This window comes from Sander vitreus, chromosome 14 (assembly GCF_031162955.1).
Source record: "Sander vitreus isolate 19-12246 chromosome 14, sanVit1, whole genome shotgun sequence".
Classification (NCBI taxonomy): domain Eukaryota; kingdom Metazoa; phylum Chordata; class Actinopteri; order Perciformes; family Percidae; genus Sander; species Sander vitreus.
This window is the reverse complement of record NC_135868.1, coordinates 30441407-30460854: the sequence shown is the minus strand read 5'-3', so window position 1 is coordinate 30460854 and position 19448 is coordinate 30441407. Positions and strand designations below refer to the sequence as shown.

General features: G+C 43.3%; 1 protein-coding gene across 3 annotated transcripts in view; it reads right to left on the bottom strand.

Annotated features, from left to right (window-relative positions):
• gatad2b (GATA zinc finger domain containing 2B) overlaps positions 1-19448 on the bottom strand; it is a 64667-nt gene that overhangs the window by 6637 nt on the left and 38582 nt on the right. For 2 of the 3 annotated variants that reach the window (XM_078266996.1, XM_078266997.1), the window contains 9 exons: positions 16313-16442; positions 15185-15316; positions 9959-10087; positions 6437-6607; positions 4824-5009; positions 2419-2779; positions 2123-2325; positions 1378-1488; positions 644-851 (listed from right to left, as the gene is read on the bottom strand). In XM_078266996.1, coding sequence (XP_078123122.1) covers positions 644-851; positions 1378-1488; positions 2123-2325; positions 2419-2779; positions 4824-5009; positions 6437-6607; positions 9959-10087; positions 15185-15316; positions 16313-16442 — 1631 coding nt within the window. The remainder of the gene's footprint in view (positions 1-643; positions 852-1377; positions 1489-2122; positions 2326-2418; positions 2780-4823; positions 5010-6436; positions 6608-9958; positions 10088-15184; positions 15317-16312; positions 16443-19448) is intronic. The other variant, XM_078266999.1, reaches the window with a different exon arrangement.

Genomic DNA, 19448 nt, shown 5'->3' with positions numbered 1-19448 from the left:
CTACTGTCCTTTAGCACGGCCTACAGTGCAGCATTTCACTGCATATGTGAGTGAAACTTAGATTGAATGTGAAAAATGATTCGGCTGGCAAAATGTTCAACTCTGGCTTTAATGAATCTCTCAAAGAGCAGCTTGTCATTCATATCATATCATATCATATCATATCAGGTGTCACTAATGAATGTTAATACTGAATATCTCAGCAGCCGGTGTCTGTCCTCAGCCAAAGATCATTTGTGAGGGAAGAAGCTCCACTCTGTAACACCACTGTACAATCACAGTGGACTCTGTAGTTTCAACAACTTGAACAAAGTGAGATGTCTTCTCTCGAGCTGAATGATTCACATCAGTTTCAGGGGTCACATTTTTTCAGTTAAACTTTCATTCATATTAATAATTTAAGATGATCAACTGTTTCAAAACAGGACCATTGGTATTTGGATCAAGTAGCTCATACATTTGTCGGCTTAATAATCTACAGCTGTTATTTCAATTGGCCAGATGCATATTTATCAAGATGTAAGTAAATGTAAGTGTGAGACTGGACACGGATTGGTATCGGGAGCCAAAAAGACTTGATGGGGACATCCCTGGTCAACAGCTGATTCAGGCACACACACAGTAGATACTGAACAGTAGGTACCTGGGATGTTGTAGATCTGGCGACGGCTGTCATGCTGCAGTCTATTGCTGCTACTGCTGCTGCCTCCACCGCTGCCACAGTGCTTGGCACTAGTCATTCCCATGAGGCTGCTGGCCACTGACAGCTGGGAGGCCTGGGCGAAGTTGGACAGGACGCCTCGTGCCGAGTTGGACAGACCTCGCTGCAGGGAGGCCTGAGGCTGGGGAGCCTGAGGACAGCACAGACATCCCATTACCTTCACCATCACCACCACAGCGCACAAATTACACAGCGGTGGGTAGCAGAAACCATGCATTACTGCATTTAGTCAATTATCAAGTACAAATACCAGATATTTGTGTGTTAAAACATGCTTAGTTAGAGGGCATTTCTCCGTTTCATGTCATAATGAATTTTCAGCTATTAATCCTTCTAATAAAATCATTCGATTGAATGTGGGGCTCAAGTAACTTGTGAGTAATTTGTGACGTTTAATTGTCAAACTTGATAATAAATCTACGGAAAAAATAATAGATTCACTGATTTAAATTGAATATAAAAGTAAATGGTAGCCCCGCTTAATACAGAACACACACAACACAGAGACATTCACATGAGCACTGTTCATCAGAAATTCATGAGCCATTTTTCTTGTGGATTTTTAAGATCATCCCAAGCCTACGACAAACTGAATACTATAACACAAATGAAGGCACGTGAAAGGCAGTGCTATCAGAAGGCATGCTGCAGTGTACCTGACGGAGTGCATGATGTCGGATCATGGAGTCAGTTTTGGAGGCGTTGGGGCCAGTAGGGGCCGAGCTGGGAGAGAGGGCCGCCTGCTGCTGCAGCCTCTGTTCAATCTCCTGACAGGGAGGCACATTTAGAAATACACACACATTAGCAGATTCACGGACATCCATTCATCTACTCCTTGTGACCAATAGCAACAAAAAAAACCAGTCGTACTGAAAAGTCAGCTTGTATCAACCGCTAGCTAGACGGCTGGAGCTGGTAAGCTGTTTGGGGGTTTTTGGCAGGATAATGTAAAAAACTGAAGTTCTAAAAAGGCTAGTCTCAGGCACCGGACAGATAAACCCAGTGTGCACTAAAAACACTAGGGCATAGAGTACTTTGTGCTGTGTGACCATAGTGATTTTATTCCAAGAGGTGTTTCTCTTGAGTGACTGCACTGTGTAAAAAAACCTGTTCACCTGGCACCATAGGTCTACACCAGCCCCAATTAGATGGCGACAGTAAAGACCAGCTGTGCTCATGTTTCTGAGTCCTGACTTTTTAGACACTTTAAAAGACTCATAGTTTGCACTTCCATCCATTGCACCGATATCCATTCCTTAAAAAGGCGCAAATGTTCACGGAACATGGTAAAAAAAGTTTACTAAATAACTAAATGTATTATTTCACTGGGATGTAGTGCTGAGCAGTAGAATTAGGATGTTGTGCTAGAACTTGATGCAGAGGGACAGTGGTGCTGCTGACCTGCTCCTGCTGCAGGGCCTTCACAAAGGCGTTCTTCAGCCTGTTGGTGTGCTCCGCCTTCAGAGCTTTCTTCTGATTGGAAGTCATGCACTGCTCACAGAGAATTCGCCCGCTCTTCTCTTGCTTCCAGTGGGGGGTGAAGTCGGTTCTGCATTGGGCGCAGAAGAAAGGCTCCATGCGGCCCAGCGGCCCTCTGAGTTTACCTACAGAGAAGAATGTATCCATCAGTTTGACTATAAGAGAATAATCTGAAAATTGATGCAGATGTTTGTCCCCTCTAAATGTCAGCTGCTTACCCTGACTGTCAAGCACACTCTGAACCACCTCCTCCAGGCCCACCATGTAGATGAACTCGCTGTTGGCGGCAGAGGGCAGGAAGTGGAGGAGTGGGGCGGGGGGTTTGGGTGGAGGGATCTCCAGCAGGGTTTTCTCCAGCTGCTTTCTCAGGGCCAGCTTAGCCGCTGCCTGGCTGCTGGCCTGGTCGGCCATGGAGCTCACCCCTCCGCCAGCCGAGCTGGACATGGTGGATGGGCTGACGGCTGAAGCTCCCCCCAGGCCGCCCGCCACCCCGCCGGCCCCCGCCGCTTGCATGTGGGCCAGGTTCATGTACATGGCACTGGAGCCTGAGCGCTGGGAAGCTGCCACCTGCTGGCTGGCCTGCAGAGAAACACATTCTCAATTGCTTAGCAAAGTAAAGTCACATTTTTAAGGTTTGAACACTTGTCACTAGCTGCCACAAAATAACAAAATGTTTTAAAAACATTTGCTGCCTGGCCTTGTCGAAGTAAAGTCAGGAGAAATGTTGCTACTTTTTGCCCTTCAAAGTCCTGCGTTAGTATTTATACATCAGTGTTTGATCAAATTCATTTTTAAGTTCTCCCTGACCACTCTTGAAGCTTGTCACAGCTTGTGGTTGGCCACTGCAGAGTAAAGGTCGCGACACGCCGACCAGATGGCCGACCCTCAGCAGAAAAGGCAGTTGGACTGATCAGTCTCCCCGAGTTGGTCACACCAAAGAGACGAGATGTAATACGTCTCCATAACAGCAGGCGGCGCTAATCTGTATCGTAAAAATGAAAACCGGCAGCTGATTGGACGAACGCGTCACGTGGATCTTATTTCTCCATAAATTCAAAGACAGACTGTCATGGCGGCTCGTTCAGAATCCGATCTCATATTGGACTAAAATAGTTCACTGAAACGTGTTTCTGAAAACATCTGAAGAGAGAAACAGGCCGTGCAGCTGCTGAATCTGTCTTCATTTCAGATCAACAAAGGTCAGTTTAAAAGATTTTCGTCAGCTTTTGAGAGACTCTAGTCACGCTCATCCATCTCCCCGTTTCCTGGTTAGCTCTCCACCAATCAGATGGCTCATTTGAGCCTGGCAGTGCCCACCTTCCGATTCAACATGTCAAATCCGAAAAAAATGAAGGCCGAAAACTCCTCGGACGGACGACGGAACAGACTCGAGTCACCGACCTCGCCAGACTGTCAGACGGACGATTACCGTCCACACTAAACCGCCATTTTAATTTGAGGACTTAAAAAAGACTCAGAAATATGAAACAATTAAATCGTCTTGCAGCAAGGCAACGAACATAGTGCACCAAAGACGGCTCTCCATGCTTCATACTACAATGCTCATTTGTCGCAAAACCTCACCTCAGTGAGTCCGCAACTTGTCGCAAGTCCGTTCATATGGAAGTTTATGTCAAAGTTAGCCCGCCACAATGGTCACAGTTCTTTGCAATGACAACGGTACACATAAAAATGTCTGCCGCTCTGACCATCCTGATACGTTGATTTAAATAGGAATGACCGTTATACTCTCTATTTATATGGTTGGTGTTTTGTCTTTATTTGTATCTCCTCGAGTTGACTTCTTTTTGCACTAGGCCTAATTACTTTCAGGTCTATTGGGAAAGAGTCTGATGGTCCTCAGGTCCCTTTTGGGTTAAGTCTTTATAGCCCCTTTTCAACTGCAGGAACTTTCCCCAGGGACTAGAAACCTTTTGAGGAACTGCATTTCGACTGCAGGGACCAGGGTCTAAATTGAGATCTGGTAATAATATAGCCCCCAAAGGGGGATGCTTAAGGCAGAGGTGGACTGGTCGTCTGACATACCAACGTACCTTTTGGGCCGACTTTTTTGTTGTTGTGTTTGTTGCTGTCTGACCAGCCCATAAAACAGGTAGATCAGCATACTGATTTATTTTATTAATTGACACATGGCTGGCCTAATCATATCTTTGAAACCCCTTTGTGCTCAGTGCCTTCATTAGACAGCATCTGCTACAAAATGTGCCAAAATGGATCAGACAAAACGCAAGGGAGGCGTGGTGAAATTGCAGGCCAAAACATTTTTTACCCCCCTTTTCTGACCCTTTTAGCGACTTGCTGGCTGCTCAGAGCACACTTAGCTCGGAGTCAGCAGGTCGTCTCTCTCTTGCCTTGCACACACAGGCAGGAATGAGTTACTATGGTTATGGAAATCATTGTCGCCAGGTCATTATTAGCCTGTCTTCATAACATAACAGCCTGTAAAAATAAATGCAGGTCTGTAGGTTTGTGTGTGTGTGTGTGTGTGTGTGTGTGTTTACAACCTCCAGACCCCGTTGCTTAATATGTGTCCCCCACAATGTTGAAAAAAACCTACGCCCAATGTAATATATATATATGACTTACATTTGTGTGCTCTTACATTTGTGTGATCGATTGTGGTGGGCCGGTCTGGGCCAAAATGCCAGGGCCAATTTTTGGCCCAGTCCACGCCTGGCTCGTGGGGTAGTACTTTCTGAAAGTACAGGAACTTTCGGGGTGGGGTTTGCAGGGATGACTGCTGCTGATTGGTCAAACCCATACAGCGCTGCTGCTTCAACACATGTACCTATTATGGATTTATGACCATTTTAGGACGAGGGGAGAACATTTCTCTTTGTTTAACAACATTCAAAGTAAAGTTAGGCTTTGCTGTCATGTTCCTGACTCATTCTAAAGAAGACAGAGAAAAAGAGAGAGAGAGAGAGAGAGATCGAGCTGAGAGAAACAGCACGGCGGTGCTGTGAATGAGAGAAATAAATGTTACTTTCTGATTGTTTCAAGGCAGTTACGTTCTAAAGCACAAATAAATAACCATCAAACACTCAACAGATGATTTACTGTGGAGACAGACCCTCTTAGTTTCATTTTCCTCCTCTGCGTTTCATTCATTCCATCCAATGTGCAGCAGTAAATACTATGCAGCAGTATATGTCGTAGCAGTAAGACGTGTTTTTTAGATGAAACAGGCCGGCACACTGAACTGCAGGCTGCAGTGTGTTCACCCCTGCAACCACCAGCAGCCCTCGTCCCATTATGTTGCTTTTTCACATGTCAGCATACTAATTTGCCTAATCTTCACAGGTGTTTAGACCGCAGTGGAAACACATAACAATGGGCTGAAGGAACCTTCTAGTTCCTAACTTTTGTCGAAACGCAGCTTTTTAGCATGACGACGTCAAAAGTACAAAAGCACACTATACAGATTTTTCTCTTTGTCAGGATCTGTCTAGTCTTCACAATTGACTTGACTATTAACCCGGTGTTTGGTGTTTTAAGCCCCCAATGTCGTCTTCCAGGCAGCGCTGCATGGAAAGCACTAGGGTTAGGGTTAGGCAAGGGTTAAGGCTGTTTTATGCTTCTGCGTAGAACTGACGGCGTACCCCTGCAGACCTCTCTGCGTCTATGCCGGACCCTACGCCGTAGCCTGATGTCGCCTCTCGAAAAATGTAACTACACGTCGCAGTGATGCACATCGCTCGGCCGTGGCTTGGTAGCGACTCTAGAGTGACTACTCACTCTGAAGATAATCACTGTCACTCTCACACTCCTCCCCCCCACACACACACACACACACACACACACACACGCCGGCTCGACGCACACACCAGCACACAAGTATAACATCAGGCCACTTACGTAGGCTACGGAGAAAGCTCTGCGTGAAGCCTCCACAGAACTGTAAAACAGCCTTTAGGGTTAGGTTCCTTGAAGTCGACGGTGGGGGCTTAAAACACCATTGAGCTGTTAACCCCCCCAAGTAAAGCATACTGTGGATACTCCTTGACTGAATGTGCTGCTCTCTCCCACTCTCTAAACGGTTACGGATGTTTGTTACATTAAATTAAGATCACAATATGAGAAACAATCATCCCTAAACAAGATGTTCCGGTTGCATAAATAGAGAGAGAAAAGCGTACATCTCTGTCAACACAGTGTATGACATTATTGAATGCATTATTGGAGCAGTTAGCCAGGCTCGGTACGAATCCATACCTGCTGGTAGCTCACGGCATTGGCCATGCTGCTGGAGCTGGAGCGAGACATCCCAGTCTTAGAGGAAATCCTCTGGCCCTGCAGCTGGGAAGGGTTAGGGGCTATTACTCGCTGGGACATCAGCATGGGGGGCAGGCTGGCATTGGCTGCTGACCTGATGACTGTATGACCCTACAGAAAGGAAAAAACAAAGACAAGTTTTATCAAAGTATATAACATAACACAAATAAAATGTAATTGACATTGAATATTTCATTTAGGACTGTTTATAGATCGTTTATAGAGCTTGACATTTCCGACGGCAGTTGAAGGCAGCATCATTTCGCAGAAAGAGAGAAAGAAAAGACTGTGCTTTGTTGTTGCACAAACTCCTGGCCAGTTCAGTGCTTGCTCCAGTGTTTCGGTTGAAAACTTCCTTGTGGCTGCGATAGAGGCAGTGAAGTTTCCTGTTTGCTGTACAGAACTCTCACACTGCCTCAAAAAAAGACTGACAAGTCCGATCGCCGATTACATGAACATATATACCATTTCCCTATTTGCCCCATACTGGGCAGTCTTTTTCCTTCCTCCAAGCTCAGGTCCCCTACCAGAGGCCTGAGGGTTCTGAGCAGTATCTTAGCTGTTCCTAGCCACTGTCCCAGTATAGAGGTTACAGCCCCAAGTCCTCCAATTACCACTGGAACCACTGTTGCCTTCACTTTCCACATCTTTTTTAGCTCCTCTCTAAGGCCTTGGTATTTTCCAAGCTTCTCGTGTTCCTTCTTCTTGATGTTGCTGTTGCTTAGCTTTGCTACAACTACCACAACTGCCTTCTGCTTCTAATTGTCAACCAACAATGATGTCCTGTTGGTTAGCCATCCTTTTATCAGTCTGGACCTGGAAGTCCCACAGGATCTTAGCTCGGTCATGCTCAGCCACCTTTAGAGGTGCCTTCCACTCTAACCTCGGGACTTCCAGCCCATACTGGGCACAGATGTTACCTTGCACCATGCCAGCCACTTGGTTATGTTGTTTCATGTATGCCGTACCTGCCTGCATCTTACACACTGCTGTTATGTGCTAACAGCAGTGTGCTATAAATGCTATATGCATTCATGTTTACGCTTAGCTTATTAATTCGTAATTACTGTCTCCCACAAATTTCTATGACCTTATTTCACATGTCATTGTTATATTTATCCCTATATTTTAACTTGTACCATTTAATGTCTTATGTCTTAGATTCTCATTTATTCACATATGATTTTCTGTTCCATACTAACTTCATTAGCATTGTTGGAGGGAGCCCAAAACCCAAGATTTTCATTAACTTCTGCTTCTGTAATTGTTGTGAAACTGACAATAAATAACATTACTTGTGTAGTGTGAACAGTACAGAGACCTGACCATTTTGAAAGTTGTGGCGAGTGAACTTAGCTTTAATGCACCTAAATACACCCAGTGGCCAGCTAAAACTAACAGTCTAGTCTAACACTACTGCATTCAATAATAATGTTCAACTTTTGTTCAAACTGTTTTAGAGGCGTTGATTTGTATTGAGAGGTGATTTTAATATTTAGTCTACCTTCACTGATATACATTATGTTTACATAATATTTCTGTCAGTATGATGCTATACAATTCAACAGGTATGCAAGATAACCTCTTTTTAACAATATAACAATGCAATGTATTGTAACCTTCATAAAGAGGATTTATAGTATTAGCCTGCATTAGTTGACCTAGGTGAGTCTAATACACTGACAACTGAGTGTATAACATTGTGTAAATCTATTTATTATACACAGTATATGGCACTTATGTAGACATATTTTAACACAAACCAGGTTTAGCCTGCCTTCTGCCTGCTGTCCGGCGAAAACACAGGTCTGCCCTTTGATATTGAATGGGGGTAGTGTGTTTAGGCTGCGGTGGCGGGTGCCGCAGGGGGAGCAGAAACAACGCAGCGTCCTATGGCCAAAAGTTGAGACCGATTACATTTTTTGGAGAAACACAACCAGATGTCATGCTGCGGTGGGCGATCATGGAAGCGTGGATCAGACTTGAGTCCGTTATGAGGCGGTGTGAGAGTCCCATACAGTAAACAGGAAACATGACTGCCTCTTGGTGTAACAGCTGACTGTCTTTTTCTCTGTGAAATGAAGCTGCCTTCAAGTGCGGTCGGAAATATCAAGCTCTATAATCGCCAGATCCACCTTTGCTGGTGTGAACGTGAGCATCCATATTGAAGGAGGAGTTCTCCCTTCATGTACACAGAGCCAGTGTATACCTAGTGTTTAGACAAATATTATATATACAGCGTGGGCAGCAGAGGGCAGCAGCTGCTTGGTGAGTGAACTAACAACAAACCAGCAGAATATCACTATCCATACAAAGCAAGCTGAACACACACACACACACACACACACACACACACACACACACACACACACACACACACACACACACACACACACACACACACACACACACACACACACACACACACACACACACACACACACACACACACACACACACACACACACACACACACAAATCTGCTGAATAGTAATACCAACTTAACATGGAATGGAGGAGCAGGGCTACGTCATGCAAGAACAAAGGCTTCCAGCAGGAGGATGTCTCATAATCAAAGTGGGACGTTCTACCATTGCCAGCATTCTAACCCATCCATTGTCTAAAGTAAACCCAGTCCTAATGTCAGTCAACACCAACGTCACAATCCTAATTTAACCTTTACCCTGACCTCATATAGCAGATTTACTCAGAGAAGTCTGGATGATGAGACGTGAGGCTGAGGAAAAGACATCTGTGTTTCAATTTCTGTTAGGATTCCCCAAAATGGAACTGTGGGGATGTAGTCAAGACCACTTAAGTCAAGTCCGAGACAAGACTAAGCACAGTCAAATTTCAGTTAAATAGTCAACAGACAAAGTCCTCTCCTAAAACAAAGCTTGAAGAAGGACTTTTGAATCTGTTAAAAGAGTCCTTCAGTGATTTAGTATTGCATTTCAATTATGTTAGGGGACTCACAAGCGACACATTTTTATACAAGAATGGTCAAAATCTAGTATTGGCCAAGCTCCAAAAGCACTGGATACTACATTTCCCACAATGCAATGGGATGGCATCTTTTGCTTAGATCCTCCCTGCTTTGCAAACACCCATGTCTTTTGAAACTCCACACCTCACAGGTTCTCTGTTATTAATTTGTTCTCAAGTTCTCAGACTTGACAAAGCTCCTCCAGAGACACTGAATACATTCTTTTACTAACTATATATACTATAACTGTTTTTTCTGAGTAGCACTAACCAAGACCAGTAAACTGACCTGTTGGTGTACAATTGGTGACCGTTTAATGAGCTAGAGTTTAGTGAGCTATGTTTTCCCCACTTGATTCACTCAGGACTAATAATATTGTGAAAGTAGTGGGCAGAATATTAAATAACATCTCTGGAGGTGTAGAAAAGAAATGGTTACTCGCATATATAAGAACACACAAACACACACGCACAGACCTGTGCATTGCGGAGGTTCTGGGGCTCAGGGTTGTGCAGGCCCGGCCTCACAGGCAGCTTGCCCAGGCCAGGAGAGTTGTGGATGGGAGGGGGCTGCACAGAGGATGCAGCGTTCTGAACCACTGGAACCTGCAAGCAGCCATAAACAAAGCTTTAACAGGACAATATGATTTATGTAATACGAACATGTGTATTGGTAACCCGATGGTTTTACTTCACATACATTTTAGATCATATTACAGTACCCATTTACAGCGTGACCATAACAGCCAATCTGAAATGAGCAACCAATGACTTTACATGTTTAGCCTATTTAACACTGATCATATATTTGCTTACCATAGTACCAAGCACAACTAGTGTTCGAAATTTTGTAATTAGATTCCCTTCCTTCCAGACTTACATGACTTAAATTAAAGACACTGGACACTGTTGGACCCCACCAATCAGAGCTTGCAGTCTTTCACGACTTGTGTGATGCAATGTTTGTTTTGAATGCCGTGAAGCTGGCTAAGTGTCCAGTTGATTAGAAAACAATGCTGGTCATACACACAATAAATTGGTGAATACCTTCAGACATCACTAATTGAGCACACCCAGGGCACACATGAAATTCTAACAAACCATAAGAGAATAAGAGAGAATTCCATGAAAATTTTAGTGAGATAAACGAAAATCAATCAATGCTTAGAAAAGAAGAATTGGTGTATAGAGGCTTTACCAAATAAAAACACTGCATATTGTTTTTTTTTAAATAATTCACAAAGGTGTAAGAAGTGCTCAGATCATTTTCAGTAAAGGTAGCAATACCACAGTGTAGAAAAAAAACTCTGTAAAAGTCCTTCATTCAAAATCTTAAAGTACAAGTACATTACCCTGGAAATCCAGAGTTCTCGCGAGAGCACAATTGTAATTAGCTCAGCGAGTCCCTCTGGCATTCAGTAATGATGCTCATTAACTCATTAACTCATTAACTCATTAACTATGCCGTGGTAGCCGAGCTGCACCAATCACATCGCTGTATCTGATATAGGCGGGCCAGAGGCGAGCTAAACAGATGACGACAGTTTAATCTACCAGTTAGCTCCTCTGGTAGCTAAGAGTTTAATCTACCAGTTAGCTCCTCTGGTAGCTAAGAGTTTAATCTACCAGTTAGCTCCTCTGGTAGCTAAGAGTTTAATCTACCAGTTAGCTCCTCTGGTAGCTAAGAGTTTAATCTACCAGTTAGCTCCTCTGGTAGCTAAGAGTTTAATCTACCAGTTAGCTCCTCTGATAGCGAAGAGTTTAACGGCTCACTATTGGGCGCAGGGGGGCTGGAGAGAACGAAAGGACCCGATACATACTTAGACTGCTTTTTTCCTATAGACCTTCAACAACTAATGTTAAAGGTCTCTTCAGCTAAGCCAACTACCTGTCTCCTAGACCCCATTCCAACGAGGCTACTTAAAGAAGTACTATCCGTGGTAAACACCACATTATTAGACACGATCAATATGTCTATATTAACAGGTTATGTACCACAGTCATTTAAAGTAGCTGTGATAAAACCTATTCTGAAAAAACCCACCCTCGATCCCTAGGTCTTAGCCAACTATAGACCTACATCTAACCTTCCCTTTCTCTCCAAGATCCTTGAGAAAGTAGTCGCTAATCAGTTATGTGACTTTCTACATAGAAATAGTCTATTTGAAGATTTTCAGTCAGGATTTAGAAAGCATCCTAGCACAGAGACGGCACTGGTGAAAATCACTAACGACCTTCTAACTGCTGCTGACAAAGGACTTGTTTCCATACTTGTCTTATTGGACCTTAGTGCTGCATTCAACACTATTGACCATACCATCCTGGTACAGAGACTGGAACACTTAGTTGGTATTAAAGGAATCGCACTAAGCTGGTTTAAGTCCTATTTCTCTGAGCGATCCCAATTTGTTAATATCAACGATAAATCCTCCAAGTACGCTAAAGTTAACCATGGCATTCCTCAAGGCTCGGTGCTTGGACCAATTCTATTCTCCTTATATATGCTTCCTCTAGGCAATATCATTAGGAAACACTCAATTAACTTTCACTGCTACGCAGACGACACCCAATTATATCTGTCAATTAAGCCAGACGAAAGCGGCCAGTTAGCTAAACTTCAAGCATGCATTAAAGTTATAACAACCTGGATGACCTACAATTTTCTGATGTTAAACTCCAACAAAACTGAAGTTATTGTCCTGGGACCCAAGCTATAGCTACCTTAGATGGCATTGCCCTGGCCTACACCACTACTGTCAGAAATCTAGGAGTTATTTTTGATCAAGACTTATCCTTTAACGCCCACTTAAAACAAACCTCAAGAACAGCCTTTTTTAATCTTCGTAACATTGCCAAAATCAGGAACATCCTATCTCAAAACGATGCTGAAAAACTAGTCCATGTATTCATTACTTCCAGGCTGGACTACTGTAATTCCTTACTATCAGGATGCTCAAATAAGTCCCTTAGGACTCTCCAGCTGATCCAGAATGCTACAGCACGTGTTCTGACAAGAACTAAGAAAAGAGACCATATTTCCCCTGTACTAGCTTCTCTGCATTGGCTTCCTGTAAAATCCAGGATTGAATTTAAAATCCTTCTCCTGACCTACAAAGCTCTAAATGGTCAAGCACCATCATATCTAGAAGAGCTCTTAGTACCTTATTGTCCCATTAGAGCACTGCGCTCCCAGAACTCAGAGCTACTAGTGGTTCCTAGAGTCTCTAAAAGTAGAATGGGAGCCAGAGCATTTAGCTATCAGGCTCCTCTCCTGTGGAACCAGCTCCCAGTCTGGGTTTGGGGGGCAGACACTGTCACCACATTTAAGAATAAACTGAAAACCCTCCTCTTTGATAAAGCTTATAGTTAGGGACGTGGCTCATAATCAGTCGCTCCGGATCTCATCTCTCCCGGTGGCCTCCCAGGATACTGCGCCATGGGACTCAGCCGCCTGCCAACGTCCATCTTCTTGGTCGACACCGGTTATCCTTGCCGTAGTCGGAACCGGTAGCGGCCGAAGCGGTTCGCTGGGCTCGCCCCCCTTCAACACCGACTGACCAGCCGTCGTCACAGAAGAGAATTGCTACCGCGCGGCGAAAGCTTCTGAGGGATGCAGTAGTCAGACGGTCCGGTGGCCTACACTGCCTGGATCGGCCAAACGACAACGTTCCTCAAAAACAATCTCCCCAACCGAACGCTTATAGTTAGGGAGTGAGGAGTTGCAGCGTATGCCTAGACCGGCGGGGCAGGGTGTATAGCTACAGACACAGCACCCCAGCTTCCCTCTGCTTCTCCTCATAGTCATCAGATCTACCTATCATATAATCAATAATATAGTGAGAGTAGAGGGAGGCAGGAAGTACAGCCCGTTCCGGCAGGGGAGAGTTCAAGCCCGATCCGGCACCTCTCTTTAGCCTGCCTCTCTTAGTTATGCTATTATAATTCTAGACTGCTGGGGAAGTTCCTTCCTCCCTATGACACAATGAGCTGCTCTTTCTTCTCTCTTTTCATTTGTTCCTTTTATGTGCATCCTTCTCCCAGAAATGCTTGTTACTAACCTAGCTCCTTATGTTTCTTCTTCACCCAGAATATCGCCTTGGATTAGGGTGGCACCAAGACCTGGGTCTTGGGTGCAGCTGTCGCTAGGGACCTGCTACACCCTGCTACGCTCTGCGATTCCCTGCGGTGTCCGGCTGCGTCCTACCGCATCCACCCATGCTGTGCTGTCCCACATTACACCCCGTAACGCCCTGCGGTGCCCTACTATGACTTGAAATACTACGACTACCATTGTAGTCACTGTTCCATTATCTTTATTGTGACTATTACTACCACTGTTCATCACACCCCCAACCGGCACCGTCAGACACCGCCTACCAAGAGTCTGGGTCTGAGGTTTCTTCCCGAAAGGGAGTTTTTCCTCGCCACTGTCGCATTAGCTACTGCTAATGCTTGCTCTTGAGGGAATTATTGTAATTGTTGGGTCTTTGTAAATTATAGAGTGTGGTCTAGTCCTACTCTATCTGTAAAGTGTCTCGAGATAACTCTTGTTATGATTTGATACTACAAATAAAACTGAATTGAATTAAGAGTTTAATCTACCAGTTAGCTCCTCTGGTAGCTAAGAGTTTAATCTACCAGTTAGCTCCACTGGTAGTTAAGAGTTTAATCTACCAGTTAGCTCCTCTGGTAGCTAAGAGTTTAATCTACCAGTTAGCTCCTCTGGTAGCTAAGAGTTTAATCTACCAGTTAGCTCCTCTGGTAGCTAAGAGTTTAATCTACCAGTTAGCTCCTCTGGTAGCTAAGAGTTTAATCTACCAGTTAGTTCTGCTGGTAGCTAAGAGTTTAATCTACCAGTTAGCTCCACTGGTAGTTAAGAGTTTAATCTACCAGTTAGTTCTGCTGGTAACTAAGAGTTTAATCTACCAGTTAGCTCCTCTGGTAGCTAAGAGTTTAATCTACCAGTTAGCTCCTCTGGTAGCTAAGAGTTTAATCTACCAGTTAGCTCCTCTGGTAGCTAAGAGTTTAATCTACCAGTTAGCTCCTCTGGTAGTTAAGAGTTTAATCTACCAGTTAGCTCCTCTGGTAGTTAAGAGTTTAATCTACCAGTTAGCTCCTCTGGTAGTTAAGAGTTTAATCTACCAGTTAGCTCCTCTGGTAGTTAAGAGTTTAATCTACCAGTTAGCTCCTCGGGTAGTTAAGAGTTTAATCTACCAGTTAGTTCCTCTGGTAGCTAAGAGTTTAATCTACCAGTTAGCTCCTCTGGTAGCTAAGAGTTTAATCTACCAGTTAGCTCCTCTGGTAGCTAAGAGTTTAATCTACCAGTTAGTTCCTCTGGTAGCTAAGAGTTTAATCTACCAGTTAGCTCCTCTGGTAGTTAAGAGTTTAATCTACCAGTTAGCTCCTCTGGTAGCTAAGAGTTTAATCTACCAGTTACAGTATCTCACAAAAGTGAGTACACCCCTCACATTTTAGTAAATATTTAATTATATCTTTAAATAAATAAATGTAGTGTACAAAGTACAATATTTCCCTCTGAAATGTAGTAGAATATTAGAGTAGGATAACATGGAAATACTCAAGTACATTTAAACCACACAATTGTATTAAAGAACAGTACTGAAAGAAAAGGTAATCCATTACATTCCACCACTGAATATTCCAGGAGCAGGCAGATGCAACAGAGTGACCAGCAGCACTGACCTTCTGCACCACATTCTCCTTCTGCATCTGACTCTGTCGGAGCTTCTTGAGCAGGACCAGGCGCGCCTCCTCCAGACGCAGCTCCTCTCTCAGAGCTTTGATCAACTGCTGCCTCTCTTCTCCTGTCTTCCCCTGGACATCACAGTGACACATGGTAACCAGATGGCAAATTTAAGGAAACCTATTACACACCTTTGAGCTGCCTAAATACGCCTTTAAATAAAGGAAATTTTATTTTCATTCTAATGGTCTAATAGGGCTGGGCGATATGGAGAAAATCAAATATCATGATATTTTTGACCAAATACCTCAATATCGATACCGCAACAATATTGTAGTGTTGACTATTGGTGCTTTCACAAAATATTTACGCAATGATAATAAATAATCATCAGTAATGTGGATATGACGACTAAGTGGGTAAAGGCAAATAACAGAACAGCTAGAACAGTCAAAAGTTCAGAAAATGACATCACTTTACTGTAATACAGCCTTTAAAACCAGGAAAAGACACTGCTTATGTCATATTGCGATATTACGATATCCAAAAGACGATATTTAGTCTCACATCACGATATCATATCGATATATTGCCCAGCTCTATGGTCTAATGATGCATTTCATTAGTTATTTGTGTTGAGGTATGTTTTGTTTCAGTTAGTGAGTCCCTACAATTCATTTTAATTTAACTGTATTTTATAATTGATATTTTTCATTGTTGATCATTTCCCATGTGCGCCATAGATACATTTAATACATTCTGTGTGTGTGTGTGTGTATATATATATATATATATATATATATATATATATAGACTTATATTGTTTGTTCTGTTTAACCTGTTTGTTTAACTTATTTTAGAGAATGTGTGACGTGCACCTACAACACCAAAACTAATTCCTTGTATGTGTAAAAAACGTACTTGGCAATAAAGCTTTTCTGATTCTGATAGATACTGTAGCCCTGTATAGCAAAGCATGCTCTATAGATTTCATTTCATACTAATGCATTCATACCGTGGATTAATCAAGGACTATAGAGACTTCATTTTGACAGCTCCTGACTCTGATAGTTATTCAGGTTGAAGACAGCTGTACAATACATTGAGTGTATTCCTTAAAGTTTTACCTTAAACATGTCCAGGTTGGCCTGGTGCAGGCGCTCCTCAGGGCGAGGTGTTGTTCTGGGACTGGATGCCTCGTTGTCTGACAGGATGATAACATCTGGAGACGGAGTTCGTCTGTCATGGTCCGCATCACTACATGAGAGAAAAAGAAAACGTCCTGTCAACTTTTCTAACATCTAAAATGCATGTTCATTATAAAAATGTGCCAGTTTCTCAAAACTTGATCTGGACAAGCTTTGAGGCTGACATTGGACTCAGTTTGTCAGACAGGTCACACGACTATGGAGGGGTTGGATGTGAGGAGCACCATAGCCTCTAGGTGCTGCTAGCAGGGCTGTCAAGGTGGCTGGTCTGTGAATGCTCCTCTACAAGTCTCTCCACACATGTTTTCTTTTTCCAGAGTGGCTCGTTTAGCCTAACTGACTGCTGAGAGGTTTGTCCTTCCTGCAGGCTCTCCCATCTCTGGAACACTTGTAAGGTTCTGCTATACCCGTTTCCTACCAAAAAAAAACACGTGTGTGTGTGTGTGTGTGTGTCGGTGTCTGGGGAGTGTGTGGTGGAGCGGGTGAGAAAGTGACGGTGATTGCAGAGCAATCGGTCTAAGCGAAGTTTAGAAGTTTTGTGCACTTTATCGGAAAGCTGTAGCAGGAGAAGTTAACAACACCCGTTTTCTCCGGCGCGTTCGTGACACACCAGAACAATAACAGACAGTTATACTCGTCTACTGGCAATAGGAAAGGAGTCTATCGGCTATTTTTAGCAGGTTTACCGGTGTAAAACCTGCATATACATGCTAATTCTGTTTGAGAAAGGGTCTTGGTCACAGTTTGAGCATGGAGGTCTACATACAGTTGCTTGGCCTTCAGGGCTTGGTTTTTGGTGTCACAAGAACTGTGAATTGTGGGACCTTACACATGCCACACACACACACACACACACGTGTGCCTTTCTATTTCATGTCCAATAGGGCTGGGCGATATGACGTAGGGCTGGGCGGTATGTCGACTTTTTAAATTACATTTGATTTAGCTGAAGCAGCATCAGGGGCAATTCAGGGTTCAGTTTCTTGCCCAAGTAAATACGACTAGCCAGTTGTCCGATGGAAATATGACTGGGTTCAAAATGACGACTCGTGTTATGCATAACTTTTTTGGGGAATAGCTCATTGTGTAGCCTGCTGTCGGCGAGAGAGAGACAGTGAGAGATGGTGGGTGCGCTGAGAGCAGACAGCTGTTGGCGATCGGAGCAGAGGAGGAATTAACAGTAAAGTTGTCAAGTTGTAAATGTACAGTGTAGGTTTTACTGTTAAGCAGGAGAGGAAAACCTTTATTTAATATAGGATATTTGTTTTAGAGTATTTTTTATTAACAAGTTTTGCAGCTGTATACGTCTAACAATATATTGCAGTAAGGCTCTCAGGCATTCTGTATTGCTTTCATCTATTTCTTCTCCTGTAGATGGACTTTACTAATTCTATCTGAGTCAGCACACATGTAGCCTAGCATCAGTTACTCCTCCCTTCTCTTCGTCTTTTGTTGAGGAAGTAACCTCCTTAAATGTGCACATGACAATTATTCACCTCAATGATACATTCATTTATTTTAATGAATTAATAAACCCCTGGACTGTAATATTTCAGATGTGTTTGAGCAACATTTCATGTTGAAAACTTTGTGCACATTCAAAATATATCTCATCTGTGTTCTCTGAGATTTGGAGGAGTCGTGATATTTTGAGAAAAAATAAAGTGATAATAGACTAATACAAGAATACAGTCACTATATTTCAGAAAATAATCTACCTGCATCATAGTCTGCTGCTGTGCATTACGTGATTGCTCTGCTGATACGGTAGATCTAGTTTGGGTCTCTGGTCTCTGAATGAGACAAAGTTTATCATTATTATTTACATCGGGGGTGGAAAACCAAAACTACGGCAGAAATACACGGAGCACAAACGCGTCACATCTGCCGCAGCATGTCGACAGCAGAGCACGTCCATAAACCTGAAGCTGCACAGACCACGGAAGCCGCGCTGCTCGTCTCTGTTGTTACAGAGAGAGAGGACACTAAGGGACGCACAGGTCTGCTTCAGAGCTCCGTGTGTTTGAGTCTGACCCATAGACTGGAAAGGTCACGTCACAGGAACTTCACACCAAATCATTAGTATTACGCTCCTAAACTTTGTGTTGATGGCATTAATGTATTAGACTGATTTGGCGACGATTCCTCTGAAAATTACACTTTTCACAGCTTTCCTCACTTAGAGACGGTTGCTAGGTGACAGCAACAAATACATCATGCTGGTCAGACTCCGCCCATAGCTGCCCGTTCTATTCGCCTCGGAAAAATATACTGGACAAAGTTACAGTTACACAGTGAGTTCTACAAAAAAAATGTAAGAACTGTGAGTGCCTTGGAAAATACTTTTCTTTATTTGCATGTGCCATTCTGGGGCCTTTTTATTCTAATATACTTATTTTCGTAAAAGAAAAAAAAAGAAAATAAAGAAAAATAAAGAAAAGAGCAAGAGATCCGGAGCTAGTCATAAAACATTCGGGGCTGTAGCCAGGGACGCCCAGGCCTAACGACGCCTCTGGTGAATAGAGCAAAAAAAAATACTCAACCCCAAAATCAAATCCTCTCTGCAGCTCCATGCCCAGCCCCACAGCTCTGTATCCACACAACAACTATTAGAGTTTTTGATAGAAAAAACTATACACGTTCAACAAGGTGTTCAAAAAAACAGTAACAAGGACCATAATAAGGAATCAACCATTCATTTTCATTTCCAACAGTACAATTATTAAATTGTGATTTTGAACACAGCGTCTGGCCTCTGAACTCTCACTGGCAAATGATTCAATTTGTAGCTAATTAAGGTCTGTCAGTTGGCCAAACTACGTCTGTGTAGGTACTGTTACCCAAAAATCCACCTGTGAAAAACCAGCACTCTGTATCATGATGATATACAAAAGCATAGCGCGCGAGTCTGTCTCTTGGTTTAACTATTTTGCTGATTGCGTCACATCATTTTCAGCTCGTGAGGCGCTAGCTTGGTACAACAGCTGGGCGAGAGTGAACATGATTCAGGGCTGTGCAGTAACTCATTCTGTCTGTGAAGCTAGTGTTAGCTCAA